Source organism: Pan paniscus, chromosome 10 (assembly GCF_029289425.2).
Source record: "Pan paniscus chromosome 10, NHGRI_mPanPan1-v2.0_pri, whole genome shotgun sequence".
Classification (NCBI taxonomy): domain Eukaryota; kingdom Metazoa; phylum Chordata; class Mammalia; order Primates; family Hominidae; genus Pan; species Pan paniscus.
Genome location: NC_073259.2, coordinates 38,170,502 through 38,187,458, shown reverse-complemented (window position 1 = coordinate 38,187,458; position 16,957 = coordinate 38,170,502). Strand labels below are relative to the sequence as shown.

General features: G+C 51.0%; 2 protein-coding genes across 8 annotated transcripts; both read left to right on the top strand.

Moving 5' to 3' along the window:
• Positions 1 to 7,437: 7,437 nt before the first annotated feature.
• On the top strand, positions 7,438 to 13,035 carry MYL6B (myosin light chain 6B). Of its 6 annotated transcripts, none has more exons than XM_003824934.5 (8): positions 7,438 to 7,667; positions 8,915 to 9,134; positions 9,855 to 9,882; positions 10,097 to 10,240; positions 10,461 to 10,634; positions 12,521 to 12,598; positions 12,751 to 12,788; positions 12,935 to 13,035. In XM_003824934.5, exons 2-7 carry the CDS (start codon positions 8,961 to 8,963, stop codon positions 12,777 to 12,779), a joined length of 627 nt encoding a protein of 208 aa, XP_003824982.1. In that variant the 5' UTR covers positions 7,438 to 7,667; positions 8,915 to 8,960; the 3' UTR covers positions 12,780 to 12,788; positions 12,935 to 13,035. The 6 variants fall into 6 exon arrangements, with proteins under 6 accessions (XP_003824982.1, XP_063449498.1, XP_008976859.2 ...); XM_008978611.7 differs by having other exon boundaries at positions 7,553 to 7,667; positions 8,894 to 9,134; XM_008978612.6 differs by having other exon boundaries at positions 7,563 to 7,667; positions 8,851 to 9,134.
• A 44-nt stretch (positions 13,036 to 13,079) lies between these two features.
• Positions 13,080 to 16,601, top strand: MYL6 (myosin light chain 6). 2 transcript variants are annotated; one of them, XM_003824937.4, is made up of 7 exons: positions 13,159 to 13,441; positions 13,707 to 13,734; positions 14,610 to 14,753; positions 14,996 to 15,169; positions 15,264 to 15,341; positions 15,647 to 15,691; positions 16,409 to 16,601. In XM_003824937.4, the coding sequence occupies exons 1-6, from the start codon at positions 13,439 to 13,441 to the stop codon at positions 15,673 to 15,675; spliced, it is 456 nt and encodes a 151-aa protein (XP_003824985.1). In that variant the 5' UTR covers positions 13,159 to 13,438; the 3' UTR covers positions 15,676 to 15,691; positions 16,409 to 16,601. The 2 variants fall into 2 exon arrangements, with proteins under 2 accessions (XP_008976862.1, XP_003824985.1); XM_008978614.5 differs by lacking the exon at positions 15,647 to 15,691 and having other exon boundaries at positions 13,080 to 13,441.
• Positions 16,602 to 16,957: the final 356 nt, after the last annotated feature.

Genomic DNA, 16,957 nt, shown 5'->3' with positions numbered 1-16,957 from the left:
ACTAAGGTTGCAGCCACCAAGAATGTTGAGGATGGTCAAGAGACCTGTGTAAAGTAGCTGCTGTTGCATTTCAGGTGAGACTCATTTCCAGTCACAGTGATGAACTCTGTTACCCATCCAACTTGTCTGCTGACCACTATAGGCTTTCCAGGGAAGGGATTCCTAAACCTGGTAAACCTGGGAGCTCTGTGCCACTGCACAGGCTCCTGGTGTCTCTGTGCTGTCAGGGCATGCTCAGCTACATTCAAAAGGGCTTCAGGCCCATCTAACAGGAGCTGAGAAATACACCCATTTCGATCATCTGTACACCTTGAACTCTGCTCCTTGCAAGAACTTTCCTGGAATGCAAGCTAGAGAAGCTGTGCTCCATCTGTTCTGCCAATTGAAAGGAGAGAGATGGACAGAGTGAACTACTGAAAACAGGGTCACTGGCATAGGAACTTGGGGATTTCATAACTGACTCAGAGAGACTTTACTATCGTCTCTTGAAAAATACAAACCTTCCTTAGGATGCTGCCCACTGGGAGAAGAGGGAAGACTCAGGGGAAAGGATTCCTGCTCAGTTCCACAAGTTGTCGAAATTTGCTTAATTAGCAAAAACTGAATTTAAACTCCACACTGTCCACAAACTCAGCCTCTGTGTTCTCAGTGACCCTTTTGTATTCACTGCTGGTTCCTCTACCATCTCCACTTCCTTCCCATCAAAGTAAGAGGACCCCAAGCCTTGGCTTTGAGCAAGAAGGTCTTATTTATTTGCTCCATTCCCCAACTCCGGCTCTAAAATCACAGGGGGAAAAACTCCAAAAACAGAGCAAAGAAAATTTTTAAGGTCTCTTGTCAAATTTCTAGATACTGGCCACGCGCAGTGGCTCACACCTGTAATCCCAGCACTTTGGAAGGCCGAGGCGGGCGGATCAAAAGGTCAGGAGATCGAGACCATCCTGGCTAACACGGTGAAACCCCATCACTACTAAAAATACAAAAAAATTAGCTGGGTGTGGTGGTGGGCGCCTGTAGTCCCAGCTACTTGGGAGGCTGAAACAGGATAGTCGCTTGAACCAGGGAGGCGGAGGTTGCAGTGAGCCAAGATGGTGCCACTGCACTCTAGCCTGGGCGACACAGCGAGACTCCATCTCAAAAAAAAAAAAAAAAAAAAAATTCTAGATACTAGCTGGGCATGCAGCCCAAGGCCTGCTGTTCTAGCTGGCTTCAGATAATACAACCTAGGATTTTGTAATGTGTGATTTTAAGAAAACATTCTTGAGCTAGTTTATCACTTCAAGTAATTACATTTCCAGAAAACTAGAGGACATGGCACAAATTCTCCCATCCCAGAAGGGTCCCTACTCTTTCCTAACCTTTTTGAGTTCAATATATATAAGGGAAGAGGTACTACTATACATATTAAATACAAGATGATGGCTAAGTGTGATGGCTCATGCCTGTAATGCCAACACTTGGGGAGGCCGGCCGAGGCAGAGGATCCAGAGAAAACCACCACCCTTAAAAAAAATTAGCCAGGCTTGGTGGTATGCACCTGTAGTCCCAGCTACTCAGGAGTCTGAGGCAGGAGGATCGCTTGAGCCCAGGAGTTCAATGTAATAGTGAGCTAGGCTCGTGCCACCACTTTACTCCGCCCTGGGTGACAGAGTGAGACCTTGTCTCCAAAAAAAAGAAAAAAAAAAAAAAAGATAACCAGAAAAAAGAAAACAACTAAATACATACAAGAGGAGACACAAAACACAATTGCACATTTATATATGAAGATGGAACACATTTTAAGGGTCATTAGTCACATGAATTAAATATACTTCTGTCATTTCTCAAACAACTGACTTTTAACACACATACACGATGCACACCTTTTCCGGAGAAAGATATGACTGCATATGGTTACGCTATAACTGATGTTTGCAAATACTATCCTCTTGGAATGTGTTTTTATTGGACCAAACAACGTGCTGTAGTTAACTAGGTGTGGCAACACAGTTGTCTACCCAACAGCCATTTCCCCTCTTCCCTACATACAGAATCCCAGAATGTCCCTGGTGGCAGTATGCCAGCCCCAGGAAATTAATCAAGATCCTCTTTGCTGAATAATCACTTTCCCTTGCAAGTTGAAATGACCCTGACCCAGTTTTGGTCAACAAGATGTTAGAGGAAGTCAGGGACTGTAGCATCTAAAGAAGAAAGCCCTCATTGCCCCTTCCTTTCTGCGTAGGTTATTGGTATGAGGATATTATGTCTGGAACTGCAGCAGCCTTTTTTTTTTTTTTTTGAGACAGAGTTTTGCTCTTCTCACGCAGGCTGGAATGGCGTGGTCTCGGCTTGCAGCAACCTCTGCCTTCAGGGTTCAAACAATTTTCCTGCCTCAGCCTGCTGAGTACCTGGGATTACAGGCACCTGCCACCATACCCAGCTAATTTTGTATTTTGAGACAGGGTTTTCATCACGTTGGCCAGGCTGGTCTCAAACTCCTGACCTCAAATAAGCTGCCCGCCTTGGCCTCCCAAAGTGCTGGGATTACAGGCATGAGCCACCGTGCCAGGCCAGCAGCAGCTTTTTTTTTTTTTTGAGACAGAGTCTCATTCTGTTGCCCAGGCTGGAGTGCAATGGTGTGATCTCAGCTCACTGCAACCTCCACCTTGCGGATGCAAGTGATTCTCCTGCCTCAGCCTCCTGAGTAGCTGGGACTACAAATGCCCGCCACCACGCTGGGCTAATTTTTGTATTTTCAGTAGAGACGGCGTTTCACCATGTTGTCCAGGCTGGTCTCGAACTGACCTCAGGTGATCCGTCTGCCTCGGCCTCCCAAAGTGCTGGGATTACAGACATGAGCCATTGCGCCTGGCCATGAAGATATTTATATACATCTCACATTATTTCCTTAAGTGGGGCCAGGCGCCGTGGTTTACACCTGTAATTCCAACACTATAATCCCAGCACTTTGGGAGGCGGAGGCCAGCGGATCACGAGGTCAGGAGTTCAAGACCAGCCTGGCCAACATAATGAAACCCCGTCTGTACTAAAAAGACAAAAATTGCTGGGCGCAGTGGCTCACACCTGTAATCCCAGCACTTTGGGAGGCCGAGGCGGGCAGATCACGAGGTCAGGAGATTGAGACCATCCTGGCTAACACAGTGAAACCCTGTCTCTACTAAAAAATACAAAAAATTAGCTGGGTGTGGGACGCCTGTAGTCCCAGCTACTTGGGAGGCTGAGGCAGGAGAATGGCATGAACCCGGGAGGCGGAGCTTGCAGTGAGCCAAGATTGCACCACTGCACTCCAGCCTGGGTGACAAGAGTGAGACTCCATCTCAAAAAACAAACAAACAAACAAAAACTATAACAACTAAATATAAGAAATAGCCAGGTACGGTGGCGCACGAATTTGAGGTTGCAGTGAGCTATGATTGTGCCACTGCATCCAGAGCCTGGGCAACAGAGCAAGCCCCTGTTTCTCGGGGGAGAGGAAAGGAGATGTATACAGAGGCCGGGCGCAATGGCTCATGCCTATAATTCCAGCACTTTGGGAGGCCAAGGTGGTGGCTCACCTGAGGTCAGGAGTTCGAGACCACCCTGGCCAACATGGCAAAACCTTATCCCTACTAACAATACAAAAAAAAAATTAGCCAGGTATGGTGGCACACACCTGTAATCCCAGTTACTTGGGAGGCTGAGGCATGAGAATCACTTGAAACCGGGAGGTGGAGGTTGCAGTGAGCTAAGATGCACCACTGCACTCCAGCCTGGGCCACAGAGCAAGACTCCTGTCTCCCAAACAAAACACAAAAAGGAATGTATACTGAATAAACATGCTTGAAGAGAGCAGCTAAAGGGCCCTAATACAATCTCCTTCTGCTTCTCTTCCTCTCAACCTTTTCCACTGTGCTCTCTGGGAGCCTATTTCCACATAACACTTCCCACCCATTCCACCTTTCTTTTTTTTTTTTTTTTTTTGAGGGGGGTACAGAATTTCACTCTTGTTGCCCAGGCTGGAGTGTAATGGCATGATCTCGGCTCACCGCAACCTCCGCCTCCCGGGTTCAAGCGAATCTCCTGCTTCAGCCTTCCTGAGTAGCTGGGATTACAGGCATACACCACCACGTCTGGCTAATTTTGTATTTTTAGTAGAGACAGGGTCTCTCCATGTTGGTCAGGCTTGTCTCGAACTCCCGACCTCAGATGATCCGCCCGCCTCGGCCTCCCAAAGTGCTGGGATTACAGGCATGAGCCACCGCGCTCAGCCTTTCTCTTTTTTTTTTAGATGGAGTCACCCTCTGTTGCCCAGGCTGGAGTGCAGTGGCACAATCTCAGCTCACTGCAACCTCCGCCTCCTGGGATTCTCATGCCTCAGGCTCCCAAGTAGCTGAGATTACAGGCGCCTGCCACCATGCCTGGCTAATTTTTGTATTTTTAGTAGAGACAGGGTTTCACCATGTTGGCCACGCTGGTCTCAAACTCCTGACCTCAGGTGATCCACCTTCCTTGGCCTCCCAAAGTGTTGGGATTACAGGAATGAGCCACTGCGCCCGGCCTGCTTTTTTAAAAAAATTTTTTAAGGACAGGGTCTCACTCTGTTGCCCAGGCTGGAGGGCAGTGGCACAAACGTGGCTCACTGCAGCCTTGACCTACTGGGCCCAAGTGATCCTCCCACCTCAGGTTCCTGAATAGCTGGGATCAGAGGCACACGTGCCACCATGCCTGGCTAATTTTTGAATTTTTTTTGTAGAGTTGGGGTCTCTTGCTATGTTGCCATGGCTGGTCTTGAACTTCTGGGCTCAAGTGATCTTCCCACTTTGGACTCCCAAAGTGCTGGGAATGTTCATGTCTGATTAACCCCAGTTTTGGGAATGCCTCTAAGATTTCTATTTTATCTACTGTTCCTTGTGTAAGAGCATGTACTTACCAAAATTTCTCCTTAGATCAAAACAATCTTGATCATAAATCCTGGCCTTACTGAGTATTCTTGCCTTTCCCCGCAGGGTAGACTTCAATTGTCCTAGAGGTTCCTTCCCTGTGGTAAGTCCTGGGGTCAGGACTTACTCCAGGGGATAATGTCCTGGGGATCCACCATCGTGTCTCACCACTACCCAAGACACAGACATGGCTTCTGTTCATAAATTCCTATTAAATATTTCTAAGAAACTGGATTTGTCAGCCTCCTTCCTCAACCTCTTAGCTTCCTTGGATTTTGGGGGTAAGTGTGCATAGACCTGTGCACTGCAGAACAGCTCCCCAGTGGCTTTCCATATTCTTTCAATCTAATGGGCCACTCTGGACAGCTGAACATGTGGAGGTTCCTGGAGGACGGCATGCCTAGGGAAGGCAAGCAAGCTTCGGACTCACCTCCCTCCCTGCCCACAAAATGCAATCTCTAAGAATATACAGGCCAGTCAAGGTAGGTCATACCTATAATCCCAGCACTTTGGGAGGCACCTGAGATGGGAAGATCACTTGAGCTCAGTTTGAGACTGGGTAACACAGTGAGACCTCATTTCTAGAAAAAAACAAAACCAAAGAAAAATAAGAATATACAAATCACATGCTAAGCAGGGAGAGGAGAGAGGAGAGACAGGCATTTCTCACAGATAATTCACATATATAATCACCCTATGCCCAGTTAAGACCATGTTTCGTCCAGTTCCTGTTATTTATGATCAAGACAGGGATGGCACAGAAAATGAAGGATAGCCTTCCAATCTCTGCAAGGGTCTTAACGTTTTTTCCCTGTACTACTTCTCTATAGAAAATGCTAGAAAGTCAGATGATGCCATAACCACTCATACTTGGCAAAATGCCAAAAATGGGAAAAGGAAAGAAAAAAAATTACAAGAGCCATATTTTGAAATCAATGTCTGCAAAAGTAATGAAAGCCACACAAAGGCATCTATAATGTGGCCCTTTCCCAGTCTTATAACCACTTAAAAATGTATTCCTTCTTCCTCTCCATCTCTTCACAACACCTATTGAACCTTACATCATTGATGTAAAATGGGGAAAATATCAGCGACCTCATACCTTGGGAAGATTAAAGGAAAGTTATTTAACAAAAACTTATACAGCACTTATGCTGTGCCAGGCCTATTCTATTTTACACTTTTTTTTTTTTTTTTTGAGTTGGAGTCTCACTCTGTCACCCAGGCTGGAGTGCAGTGGTGCGATCTCGGCTCACTGCAACCTCCCGGGTTCAAGTGATTCTCCGACCTCAGCCTCCCAAGTAACTGAGATTACAGGCGCCCGCCACCACGCCCAGCTATTTTTTTTTTTTTTTTTTTTTTTTTTTGGTATTTTTAGTAGTGACAGGGTTTCACCATGTCGGCCAGGCTGGTCTCGAACTCCTGACCTCAGGTGACCCACCTGCCTCGCCTCCCAAAGTGCTGGGAGGTGTGAGCCACCAAGCCCGGCCCTATTTTACCAATAATAACACTTCGAATCCTCCTAAGAGCCCTATGAGGTAGGTACCATTATCATTATTTTACAGATGAGGAACTGAGGCCCAGGAGAGATAACTAAACCTGCTGAGGGTCACTAACCAGGACCTGGTAGAACCAGGATTTAAATCTGAGTAGGCTGTCTGAACCCCATCCACTTGAGCACCCTCTGAGATAATTTAGCCCCTTCACCGGTACGAGATCTATGGCGGCCTCCAGAAATGGTTGCTAACTTACTATTATCGTTATTTCTGTCGTACAATTCATTTCTACCTTTCCAATAAACTTTCCCCAACCAGTGAACCTCACTTACTGCCCATAAAGTTCACCTGTGCCTCACCACCCTGCCATCGCCCGAGTTTTCTGCTCTGATCTAATCTTCACACGCCTGTGCAGCCCCAGCTTCCAACACCAGGTGCACCGCCAGGGTATTTACTGATCCAGTGAGTGAAGGTGGGCCCGGCCGGGCTGGTTCCCATCCTCTGATCAACGCCTAGGGGAACCAGTGAACTCCAATGCTGACCATAAGTGTTTCAGAAAGTAGGGCTGGAAAGCCCAGCCCTCCGCTCAGAGACCTGTGAAGACCGAGGAGGATGGCGCATATGCTGCCGCAGGATGGAAACCTCGATCAGAGAAGGCTGGGGCAGGTGACTGGGCTTAATTGCAAATTTTTAACATTTACTTCAGCAACCAGCTCATTAAAAACAAACTACTCTGAGGCCTCTTTTTTTTTCTACCAAACCGCGAGAGGAAGCAAAAGAGAGTGCAGCGGTTCTCCCCGGGGCCGTTAAGTGCTTCCAGCTATCTGACCTCCACGCTGCCTGCTGCAGCCTCAACCTTTCCCCAGGTTCTGAGTTCTTTCAGCAGTAGGTCCAGGAAAACAGCCGCCCCGTCCCCTCCACCTCCCGAGACTAGGAGCCCGCCAGGGCTAAGTAGGAGGGATACCCTAGGGGCCCCGCAGGGTTTTTAGGGTTGGGGTGGATTGGAAATTGTTCATTGTCTTTCAGTTCCGGGACATAATGCGCGCTGGAAGGACACTGAGTCACCAACCACCGCCATGGGCCGGAAGCCACCGCCCTCGCGTCAACTGCAATCTAGAGCGCGGCGCATCCCGTGAGCCCGCGGGGAACTACGACTCCCGGCATGCTCCGCGGCCATCGGAATTAACCCTTCAGGTCTGGGGGCCGCGCTATGCCCCGCCCCCTCCCCAGCCCCAGACACGGACCCCGCAGGGTGAGTTTTTGGGGGCTGAGGAGGGCCACTTTTTTTAAGATTTAGTGGGGGTGCGTGAGTGTGTGTGTGTGTGTGTGTCCGTGTGTCGTGTGTGTGTGATGTATTTTGTAAAAATGGGACAATTTGCAGTCATGAGATTCAGACGCTGTTTTGCGAATGGGAGACCCAGCATCAACCCTGGGGCCTAAGTGGAATCACTGCTATCTTCCTCAGAATGCTACCTAAATCCTTTCCTAATTTACCCCAGAACAAAAGTAGCCTGCAACCCCTCCCCACTCCCAAACGCCCCCCAACTTGGACTCTCTCCCAGCGCCCCCGGCAAGGTTTGTGACCTGGCCCCTGAGTCAGGATTTTTATTATACCCCAGGTTGTGGGGTGAATACTCATGGAGCCATAGGAGCGCCCACATCCTCTTGGATTAGGGAATTTAAGCCGTCTCCCAGAGCCTGCCCTTCTCCTCAGGTGCCACCAAAGGGTCCCCACAGGTTCAGCAAGCACCCTACCTTTTGTTTGTCTTGAATGACCGTGGGCTTGTGGAAGGTTTCTTCCATGGAAGAATGGGTAGCAGATGTTAAACCTGATCTTTGCCCCCACTCCTGCCCCTAAAACAACACTGGGCACAGGAGACAATGAGGGATGTCATACTCCTGTTTTTATGACTATTCTTCCTTTATACTGTGAATAGTTCCAGTTCTTGGCTGGGTGGGGGCTCAGGAACTACAAGTATTAGGGATCATTAGACTCTAAGGTTAACTACCCCTGCTCTTTACAAAGCCATGGTCAGAAGGGAGTGGAAGGGCTGGGCAGATGGGCTTCTTGTTTTTGTCATTGCTCCCAGACCACACTTTAACTTGTTCCAGTTCACACAAGCCTCCCTGGCTGCTACCCCTCACCCCACCCTTCAAGAAGACTAAAGCTGCTGGATCACCTGCTTTGCCTCACCACCCCCATCTCAGTGCCACTGGCAAGCATCCTATCCTCACCCTGGAGGTTAACTACCTCATTCTGGGCAGTCTCTGGCTTCCTCCCCTACCCCTAAAGGAAACATTGTTCTTTTCTGGTCAGCCTTTGGGGATAAGGGGACAGAGGGAAGAAGACCTTGGGGCAGGAGTCCTGAACCATAGGAGGCCAGGGGAGTGAGGGCAGGCGGTTATATCTCTCCTCTACCTCATCTTTGCCACAGCCAACTGGCTCCCTGCCCCTGCCCCCGCCCCTTGACATCCCAGACTCCCTGGCTATTTAAACAGAGATGGGTGCCCCCATCCGCACACTGTCCTTTGGCCACCGGACATCATGCCTCCCAAGAAGGATGTTCCCGTGAAGAAACCAGCAGGGCCCTCCATCTCCAAACCTGCTGCTAAGCCAGCAGCAGCAGGGGCTCCTCCAGCCAAGACCAAAGCTGAGCCAGCTGTCCCCCAGGCCCCTCAGAAAACCCAGGAGCCTCCAGTCGATCTCTCCAAAGTGGTGGTGAGTCTCTGGAAAGTGAAGATAGAATTGGAGGGGGTGGTTTGAGGGTGGGATACAGCCTAGGGGATTAGGGGGTATCTAGAAGGTAGGGAATCAGTGAGCCCTGGAATGAGATTGGGGCTTTCCCTTAGTCCCCCATTTGGAAGCATCCAGTCTTATGACTCTGCTGTTGTCTTTGCTGTTCTCTCCCTCTAACCTATAATCATGTGTGTACAGCACATACACACTCACTTACCCCCTGCTGGAGGCAGGGACTCTTAGATGGGGAACATCTGGGTTCTGAGAACAGTTTCAAGGTGAAGGGAAGAGAGCTGTTGCCTGCCCCTGGCTGGTGGTTCAATTCAAAAGGCCTGCAGCTCTGAACTCCAGGAGGGGAGGCTGAAGAGGACAGACTTGTTAGACAATCACAGCTGGGGGCCAGGGGTAAATTTAGCCTTTGTTCAGCCCCCAGTTATGTGAGGGATGCAGGGCTCAGGGCAATGGAGGGAGGGAAACAGGTGGCATGGGATTAACCCTGTTCCCAGGAAACCCTCCCCACTGTAATTCCTCTTCTTGGGATTCTCCCAAGGCCCAGAGCTGGGAATGGGACTGAGGTGGCTGGGCTTCCAGCCTGGTCCCTTTGGGCCCCTCCTCAGAAGTGGCTGCCAGTTGGTTGGGAGGAGTGCGGGAGAGGGATTGAATAAACTCTCATCTCTCCCCACCTGCTTTTTTCTTCCACAGATCGAGTTTAACAAGGACCAGCTGGAGGGTGAGGAGAAGCTCATCTAAGGCCACTGTCCCATCCCCAATCCCCTGGTCAGATTCTCTTTCTATTCCCCTAACCCCAGTCCCGACCTTGAAACCTCCCATACTAGTCCTCTTTTCCTCCCTTGTTCTGTTCACATAGTTTCTGAAATTCCCTTCTGTCTGGGGGTGATGGGAACCCTAGTCAGTGTCTACACTGACCCTTCCTTATACTTCAGAGTTCAAGGAGGCCTTCGAGCTGTTTGACCGAGTGGGGGATGGCAAGATCCTGTACAGCCAGTGTGGGGACGTGATGAGGGCCCTGGGCCAGAACCCCACCAACGCCGAGGTGCTCAAGGTCCTGGGGAACCCCAAGAGTGATGGTGAGGGGACCCTTGGGAACAATTTGGGTTTTTAGTTTTCAAAAGTTGGATGTTGGTAACAAAAAGAATGAGGTGGCTCTCAGGACTTCAAAAACTGTCAAACACAGAAGCAGGAAAATATCCTAAATGCTGAATAGGATGAAAGCATTGTGGTAGGGTTGGGAGCTGGGTCCTATGTAATACTACAGTGACCTCTCCTTTACCTCTCTCCAACCTCCAGAGCTGAAGTCCCGGCGTGTGGACTTTGAGACTTTCCTGCCCATGCTCCAGGCAGTGGCCAAGAACCGAGGCCAAGGCACATATGAGGACTACTTGGAGGGGCTTCGTGTGTTTGACAAGGAGGGGAACGGCAAAGTCATGGGAGCAGAGCTCAGACATGTTCTCACCACCCTTGGTGAGGCAGGCAAGGGGGACCAGAACTCCTTTAGAGTGGAGAGGGGGATGGGGTGGGCCAGAAAAAAGACTGGACAGATAAGCAGAGCTAGCAGGAGGATTACTGTCCTGCAGGTTGTCAGCAGGAGACTGAGAAGGTCAGAGCTATGGGGGTAGAATCTGAAGGACTCGCTCTTCCAGAGGCTAAAGTGCCATCCGGAGGGCAGAGGAAAAGGGATGAGGCGGGAAACCTGAATTTTCATTTTGGAAGAGACGTGTGGGTTGTGTGTTCTGGTACAAGTCTCGTAACCTCCTGGGATTGTTTCCTTGTGGGTCAATACTTTCAGCAGTACTAGGGTGAAATGGAAAGCAAGAGGCATCCATGACCAGGGGAGGATTCCCTTGAGGACTGAGGCTATGGGAGAAGAAGAGGTACCACTCTAAAGAGCGTGGCCTGGCCGGGTATGGTGGCTCACGCCTGTAATCCCAGCATTTTGGGAGACCAAGGCGGGCGGATCACCTGAGCTCGGGAGTTCGAGACCGGCCTGGCCAACATGGTAAAACCCCATCTCTATTAGTAATATAAAAATTAGGCGGGCATGGTGGCACGCACCTATAGTCCCAGCTACCCAGGAGGCTGAGGCAGGAGAATCGCTGGAACCCGGGAGTCTGAGGTTGCAGTGAGCCGAGAGATCACGCCACTGTACTCCAGCCTGGGGGACAGAGCAAGGTTCTGTCTCAAAAAAAAAAAAAAAAAAAAAAAAAAAGGCCAGACACGGTGGCTCAAGCCTGTAATCCCAGCACTTTGGGAAGCCGAGGCAGGCGGATCACTTGAGATCAGGAGTTCAAGACCAGCCTGGCCAACATGGTGAAACCTCGTCTCTACTAAAAACACAAAAATTAGCCAGGCATGATGGCGGGTGCCTGTAATCCCAGCTACTTGGTAGGCTAAGGCAGGAGAATCGCTTTAACCTGGGAGGTGGAGGTTGCGGTGAGCCGAGACCATGTCATCGTACTCCAGCCTGGGTGATAGAGCAAGACTCAGTTTTAAAAAAAGCAAAACAGCATGGGCTGGCCGGGAGCAGTGGCTCACTCCTGTAATCCTAGCACTTTGGGAGGCCAAGGCAGGAGGATCGCTTGAGCCCAGGAGTTCGAGACCAGCCTGGGCAACGTAGTGAGATTCTATCTCTATTAAAAAAAAAAAAAAGTACAAGGCTGGGCGTGGTGGCTCACACCTGTAATCTCAGCATTTTGGGAGGCCGAGATGGGCAGATCATTTGAGCTCAGGAGTTCGAGACCAGCCTGAGCAACATGGCAAAACCATGTCTCTACAAAAAAATTAAAAAATTAGCCAGGTGTGGTGGTGCACGCTTGTAGTCCCAGCTACTTCAAAGGCCGATGTGAATCACTGGAGCCCAGGAGGTGGAAGTTGCAGTGAGCCATGATGATGTCACTGCACTCCAGCCTGGGTGACAGAGGGAGACCCTATCTCAAAAAAAAAAAAAAAAAAAAATTGTTATGTTTATATTGTTGTTTACAAAAATATATGGAAAAAGCCAGGCACGGTGGCTCACGCCTGTAATCCTAGCACTTTGGGAGGCCGAGGCAGGTGTATGACCTGAGGTCAAGAGTTTGAGAGCAGCCTGCCCAACATGGCGAAACCTCGTCTCTACCAAAAATACAAAAAATTAGCCGGGCGCCTGTAATCCCAGCTACTCGGGAGGGTGAGGCAGGAGAATCGCGTGAACACGGGAGGCGGAGGTTGCAGTGAGCCGAGATCGCTCCGCTCCACTGCACTCCAGCCTGGGCGACAGGAGCGAAACTCCGTCTCAAAAAAAAAAGGAAAAGCGTGGCCTGGGTGAGTGAAGGAGGGAAAGGAGGGCCTCAGACGTTGTGTCTGGGATTCAGGAGAGAAGATGACTGAGGAGGAGGTGGAGACCGTTCTGGCAGGACACGAGGACAGCAACGGCTGCATCAACTACGAGGGTGAGGGGACAAAAAAGCGGGAGCGGGGCCGAGGGAGGAGGGCAGCCTGGCGTCTTGCCGCGTGTGGGCGGGGGCACCCCTGGATTACCCAGAGTCAGATGTATTATCCAAAGGCCTGCTTCTGAAGCCCCTCTTGCCTCCTCTCTCTGCAGCCTTCTTGAAACACATCCTAAGCGTCTGAGTGCTGCAGGTAGGGCCCTCCCACCCCTTCGCCGCGCCTTACGAGGCAAGTCTCCCGCCCTTCTCTCAGCCAGCATAGAAAAGCAGCGGAGTTCATTCTGCTGTCCGGTTGCTGCACGGGCTCCAGCGCTTCGCAACTTTGGTTTTTTTCCACAGATCCAGTGGGGTCCGGACACTGGGCCCCGCAGGCGAAAGCACGTTCCAGCCACCAGGAGGCCACCTATTGTTTCAAAATAAAGACTGGGTTCCTCTCTTGGTTTCAGACTGCTATTTTTTTCATGGTTGGGGGAGCAGCGGGAGACGGGGAGGGTGCTAGGAGGAGAGGGCGGGAAAAGAGGGCTCTCTCCTCTTCCAATCCTCTGATCTTCCTGCTGTTGGGAGGTGCAGATTCATTGTGCCCCAGCCCACGCCCCCCCACCTCCCCCCACGACCCCCCCCCACCTCCGAGCGGGTTCTGTGCCCAGGTGGCGCTGGAGAAAGGAACAGCGGACCCCGCCCAAGTCATTACTAATGTAGCAATCGTCTGCATAAACCCAGGCCACGGTTCCTATTGGCTGAGTCCGCTGAGGGTGACGTCATCGGGACGTACTAATACTAGGGCTGGGCCGAGAGTCGGAGCCATTACTGCAGGAAAAGGTCCCGGAGAGCTGAGCAGTCAAGATGGTGGGGCCCAGGTCTTGGGAGACGGGCAGGATTGGGGACGAGAGGCGGGAAGAGACGGGTGGGGGGCGAGGAGAAGGCAGGGGTAGGAGGCAAAGGGAACCTGAGGACCCGAAAGGTTGGAGGTGGGGTTGGAAAGACTGGGGCCCTGCGGGGAAGCGAGTCTGCAGCCTGAAACAGGAGTTTGTGGGTCAGAGTTTGTGGGGCTGGGATAGAAACTCGGGGGATTGGCGTTCAGATGCTGACCACTTCCCTCTTCTCTGAGCAGTGTGACTTCACCGAAGACCAGACCGCAGGTAGGTTATCTCTGATCCCTACCGAGGTCACCCTTAGGGAGAGGGACACCCTCCCCCCAGCACCTATCCTCTAATCTTAATCTGTCATCTCTTTAGCACCCCCATGAGATTACCCCCTGGATTATTTTCTCTTCTTCTGGATCCTCCATTTTCTTTTCTCACTTTCTTCCTCCCTCCCCTTCCACTCTAGATCTGATCCCAAGCACTGGGTGAGTTTTAGGTGGTGTGGGTATGTGAAAAAACTTGGTCACTTAATGCCTGCTGTGTGTGGGGTCTCGGGAGGGTGTATAAAGCTGCCTGCTTTCCTTTGTCCTTTAATCAGCTACTTCTGCCTCTTTTCTCCTCCTGTGATAACTGTCCCCGCCCTCCCAGCTTGCAGTTGTGAAGATTGTAGAGCAGTGACCTGATATTCTGTGCAGATGGGGACAAGACAGGGGAGTTTGCTAAGGATATGACTGTAGCTATACCCTCTGGAAGTTCTCTTTATACTGGAGGGGTGCGAAGTGGCAGGTTGGGATGACCCTAGTCCTAGGCTGCTGCTCCCACTTCCTTATAAGGACAGGACTGAGACTGGGCGGTGGCGAATTCCTGCCCTGAGAAGTGTAGTAGCAGCAGTGGAGATTGGCAGGCCTGCCGCAGGCAGAGGGGGTGTGTAAATGGATGTTACCAGGCTGCCAGAGGGGGAGGAAGCCTCTATATAGGACACTTGAGTTGGGAGGAAGAGAAATAGAGCCCTCTTAAGTAGACTTTGGTGTACAGTTTGGTGCAGATATCTTGTTTCCTCAGCATGATCAAAGTTGAATGGGCAGCAGAGCTCTGAGGTAGGGTTTGGATTAACCCTCAAATCCTGTGTTGACATTCATCTGAATCCTCAGAGTTCAAGGAGGCCTTCCAGCTGTTTGACCGAACAGGTGATGGCAAGATCCTGTACAGCCAGTGTGGGGATGTGATGAGGGCCCTGGGCCAGAACCCTACCAACGCCGAGGTGCTCAAGGTCCTGGGGAACCCCAAGAGTGATGGTGAGGGGCCTAAAGAACAACTCCTCAGTGTCGTCATGGGCCCACAGTTCTTCAGCTAAGAGCTTCCCTTTATCTTCATAGGCCCCAAACTCAAGCAAGTCTGGATTAGCAAATCCCATGGATTTCCTTGCTTTTAGTGGGGAGTCATCTGTCATCTCTGTTCAGTTGAGGTCTCTATAATCCCCTGTCCTGAGAACTTGTGTTACTTCTCTGGCCTGACACTTCCACCTCCTTTATGGCAGAGATGAATGTGAAGGTGCTGGACTTTGAGCACTTTCTGCCCATGCTGCAGACAGTGGCCAAGAACAAGGACCAGGGCACCTATGAGGATTATGTCGAAGGACTTCGGGTGTTTGACAAGGAAGGAAATGGCACCGTCATGGGTGCTGAAATCCGGCATGTTCTTGTCACACTGGGTAAGGTTCTGTGTCCTTGTCCTTGAGCTGAGATGGCACCCTGAGGTACCTCACTTGTCACCCAATTCCAAAAATGCTTTCTTTCCCCCTGCAGGTGAGAAGATGACAGAGGAAGAAGTAGAGATGCTGGTGGCAGGGCATGAGGACAGCAATGGTTGTATCAACTATGAAGGTAAGAGGTGAACTGCGCTTTCTCAGAGAAAGCAGCCATATGGGGCAGGTCAAGTATAGTGTCTGGGGCTTTCCCTATCCCTGGACTTGGGCTCCAAAAAGAGCCAGGAGGCAAGGTGCAGGGCCCTGCCCAGCCCAGCCCAGGAGTGGGAGGTCAGGGCGGTATAACAGGAAAGGAAGGGGGTAGTATTGTAGAGGGTGGGAAGGAATGAGAAGTGAAATAATGGAATGTCTGTCCCCACTGCCTGACCCCTCACCCCATGTCTTTGTCTTGTCTTCACCATGAATGTCTCTTCCTTCCTGCAGCGTTTGTGAGGCATATCCTGTCGGGGTGACGGGCCCATGGGGCGGGTACGGCTCCTCCCAGCCTCTCCTCTAGTTGATCTCCCCAGTGTTTCTTTTTTCCCCAACCTGTGCTCTTTATCCCCTGCCCTTTACCCTACTACCATCTGACTTCCTCCTGGCATGTTTCTGCATGGAGCTGACTAGGGAGGGGAGGGATTCCTCAAAGAGGAAGACAACCTGGGGGTACAGTACCTCCTTACCTCTAGAATGGGCCCTGAGGTTTTACTTATAGGGCCCTGGGTGCTGGTGTCTGGGAACTCTCACCAGCCTGTATACCAGTCTTGCTTTAGGGTGACCTTCTGGCCCTGGAGCATGGGTAGCTGGCATAGAGGGGTATGGGTTGCCTGCCCCATTCTGCTGCTGTAGCTGAACAGTCCTTTCCCCTTCCCTCGCTGGGCAGCTTGGAGGTACCCTAACCCAAAACTCTGTCCTCTCCTCCCGCCAGTGGCTGACAGTAGCTGTAGGTGTAGTGGAGAACTTTTCTGCCTCTGCTGTGTTCTTGCTGCTCAGGTTTGGGTGGGGGACTAACAGCTGCTGGGAGGGGAGCTAGGGGCATGGAGAACTGGTCAGACTCAAGGTGGCTCCTCTGCAAACTGACCCCAGGGTTGGTTGCTGTGGGCATGTTCCCGCTTATGCTACCTTTGCAGTCTGGTAGTCCCCTGGCCCTTGGCGTACCCCTCCACAGCCCTGTTCCCTGGCTCATCCCACCTTTCCTTTCCACAGAGCTCGTCCGCATGGTGCTGAATGGCTGAGGACCTTCCCAGTCTCCCCAGAGTCCGTGCCTTTCCCTGTGTGAATTTTGTATCTAGCCTAAAGTTTCCCTAGGCTTTCTTGTCTCAGCAACTTTCCCATCTTGTCTCTCTTGGATGATGTTTGCCGTCAGCATTCACCAAATAAACTTGCTCTCTGGGCCCTCGGTTCGGTTCTTTCTTTCCTGAACAGGGTAAAGGGGAAGAAGGTGAGATGGTGATGATTTCTGCCCTGAGGCAGAGTCCCAGGTCAATCAATGGTGCAGGGGTTGAGGAAAGCTGGGGAAGGCCCTGTACTAGCCATCTGGGCTTCATTTAAAAACTACTGGCCCCATTCATCCATCTTACACAAGCTACCTCTTGGGAGATTAGGAAAGCCATAGATCCCAGTAGGACTAAGGCTGGCCATCCCTGTTCCATTCCATATCAGGCTGTCTTCTCCTAGCCTTCCAGCTCCTTAAATCTGGCCCCCGCCCTCCCAAGCTCCCAATAAGGCCTTTTGTGGGGAAGCCTGTGGAGTGTT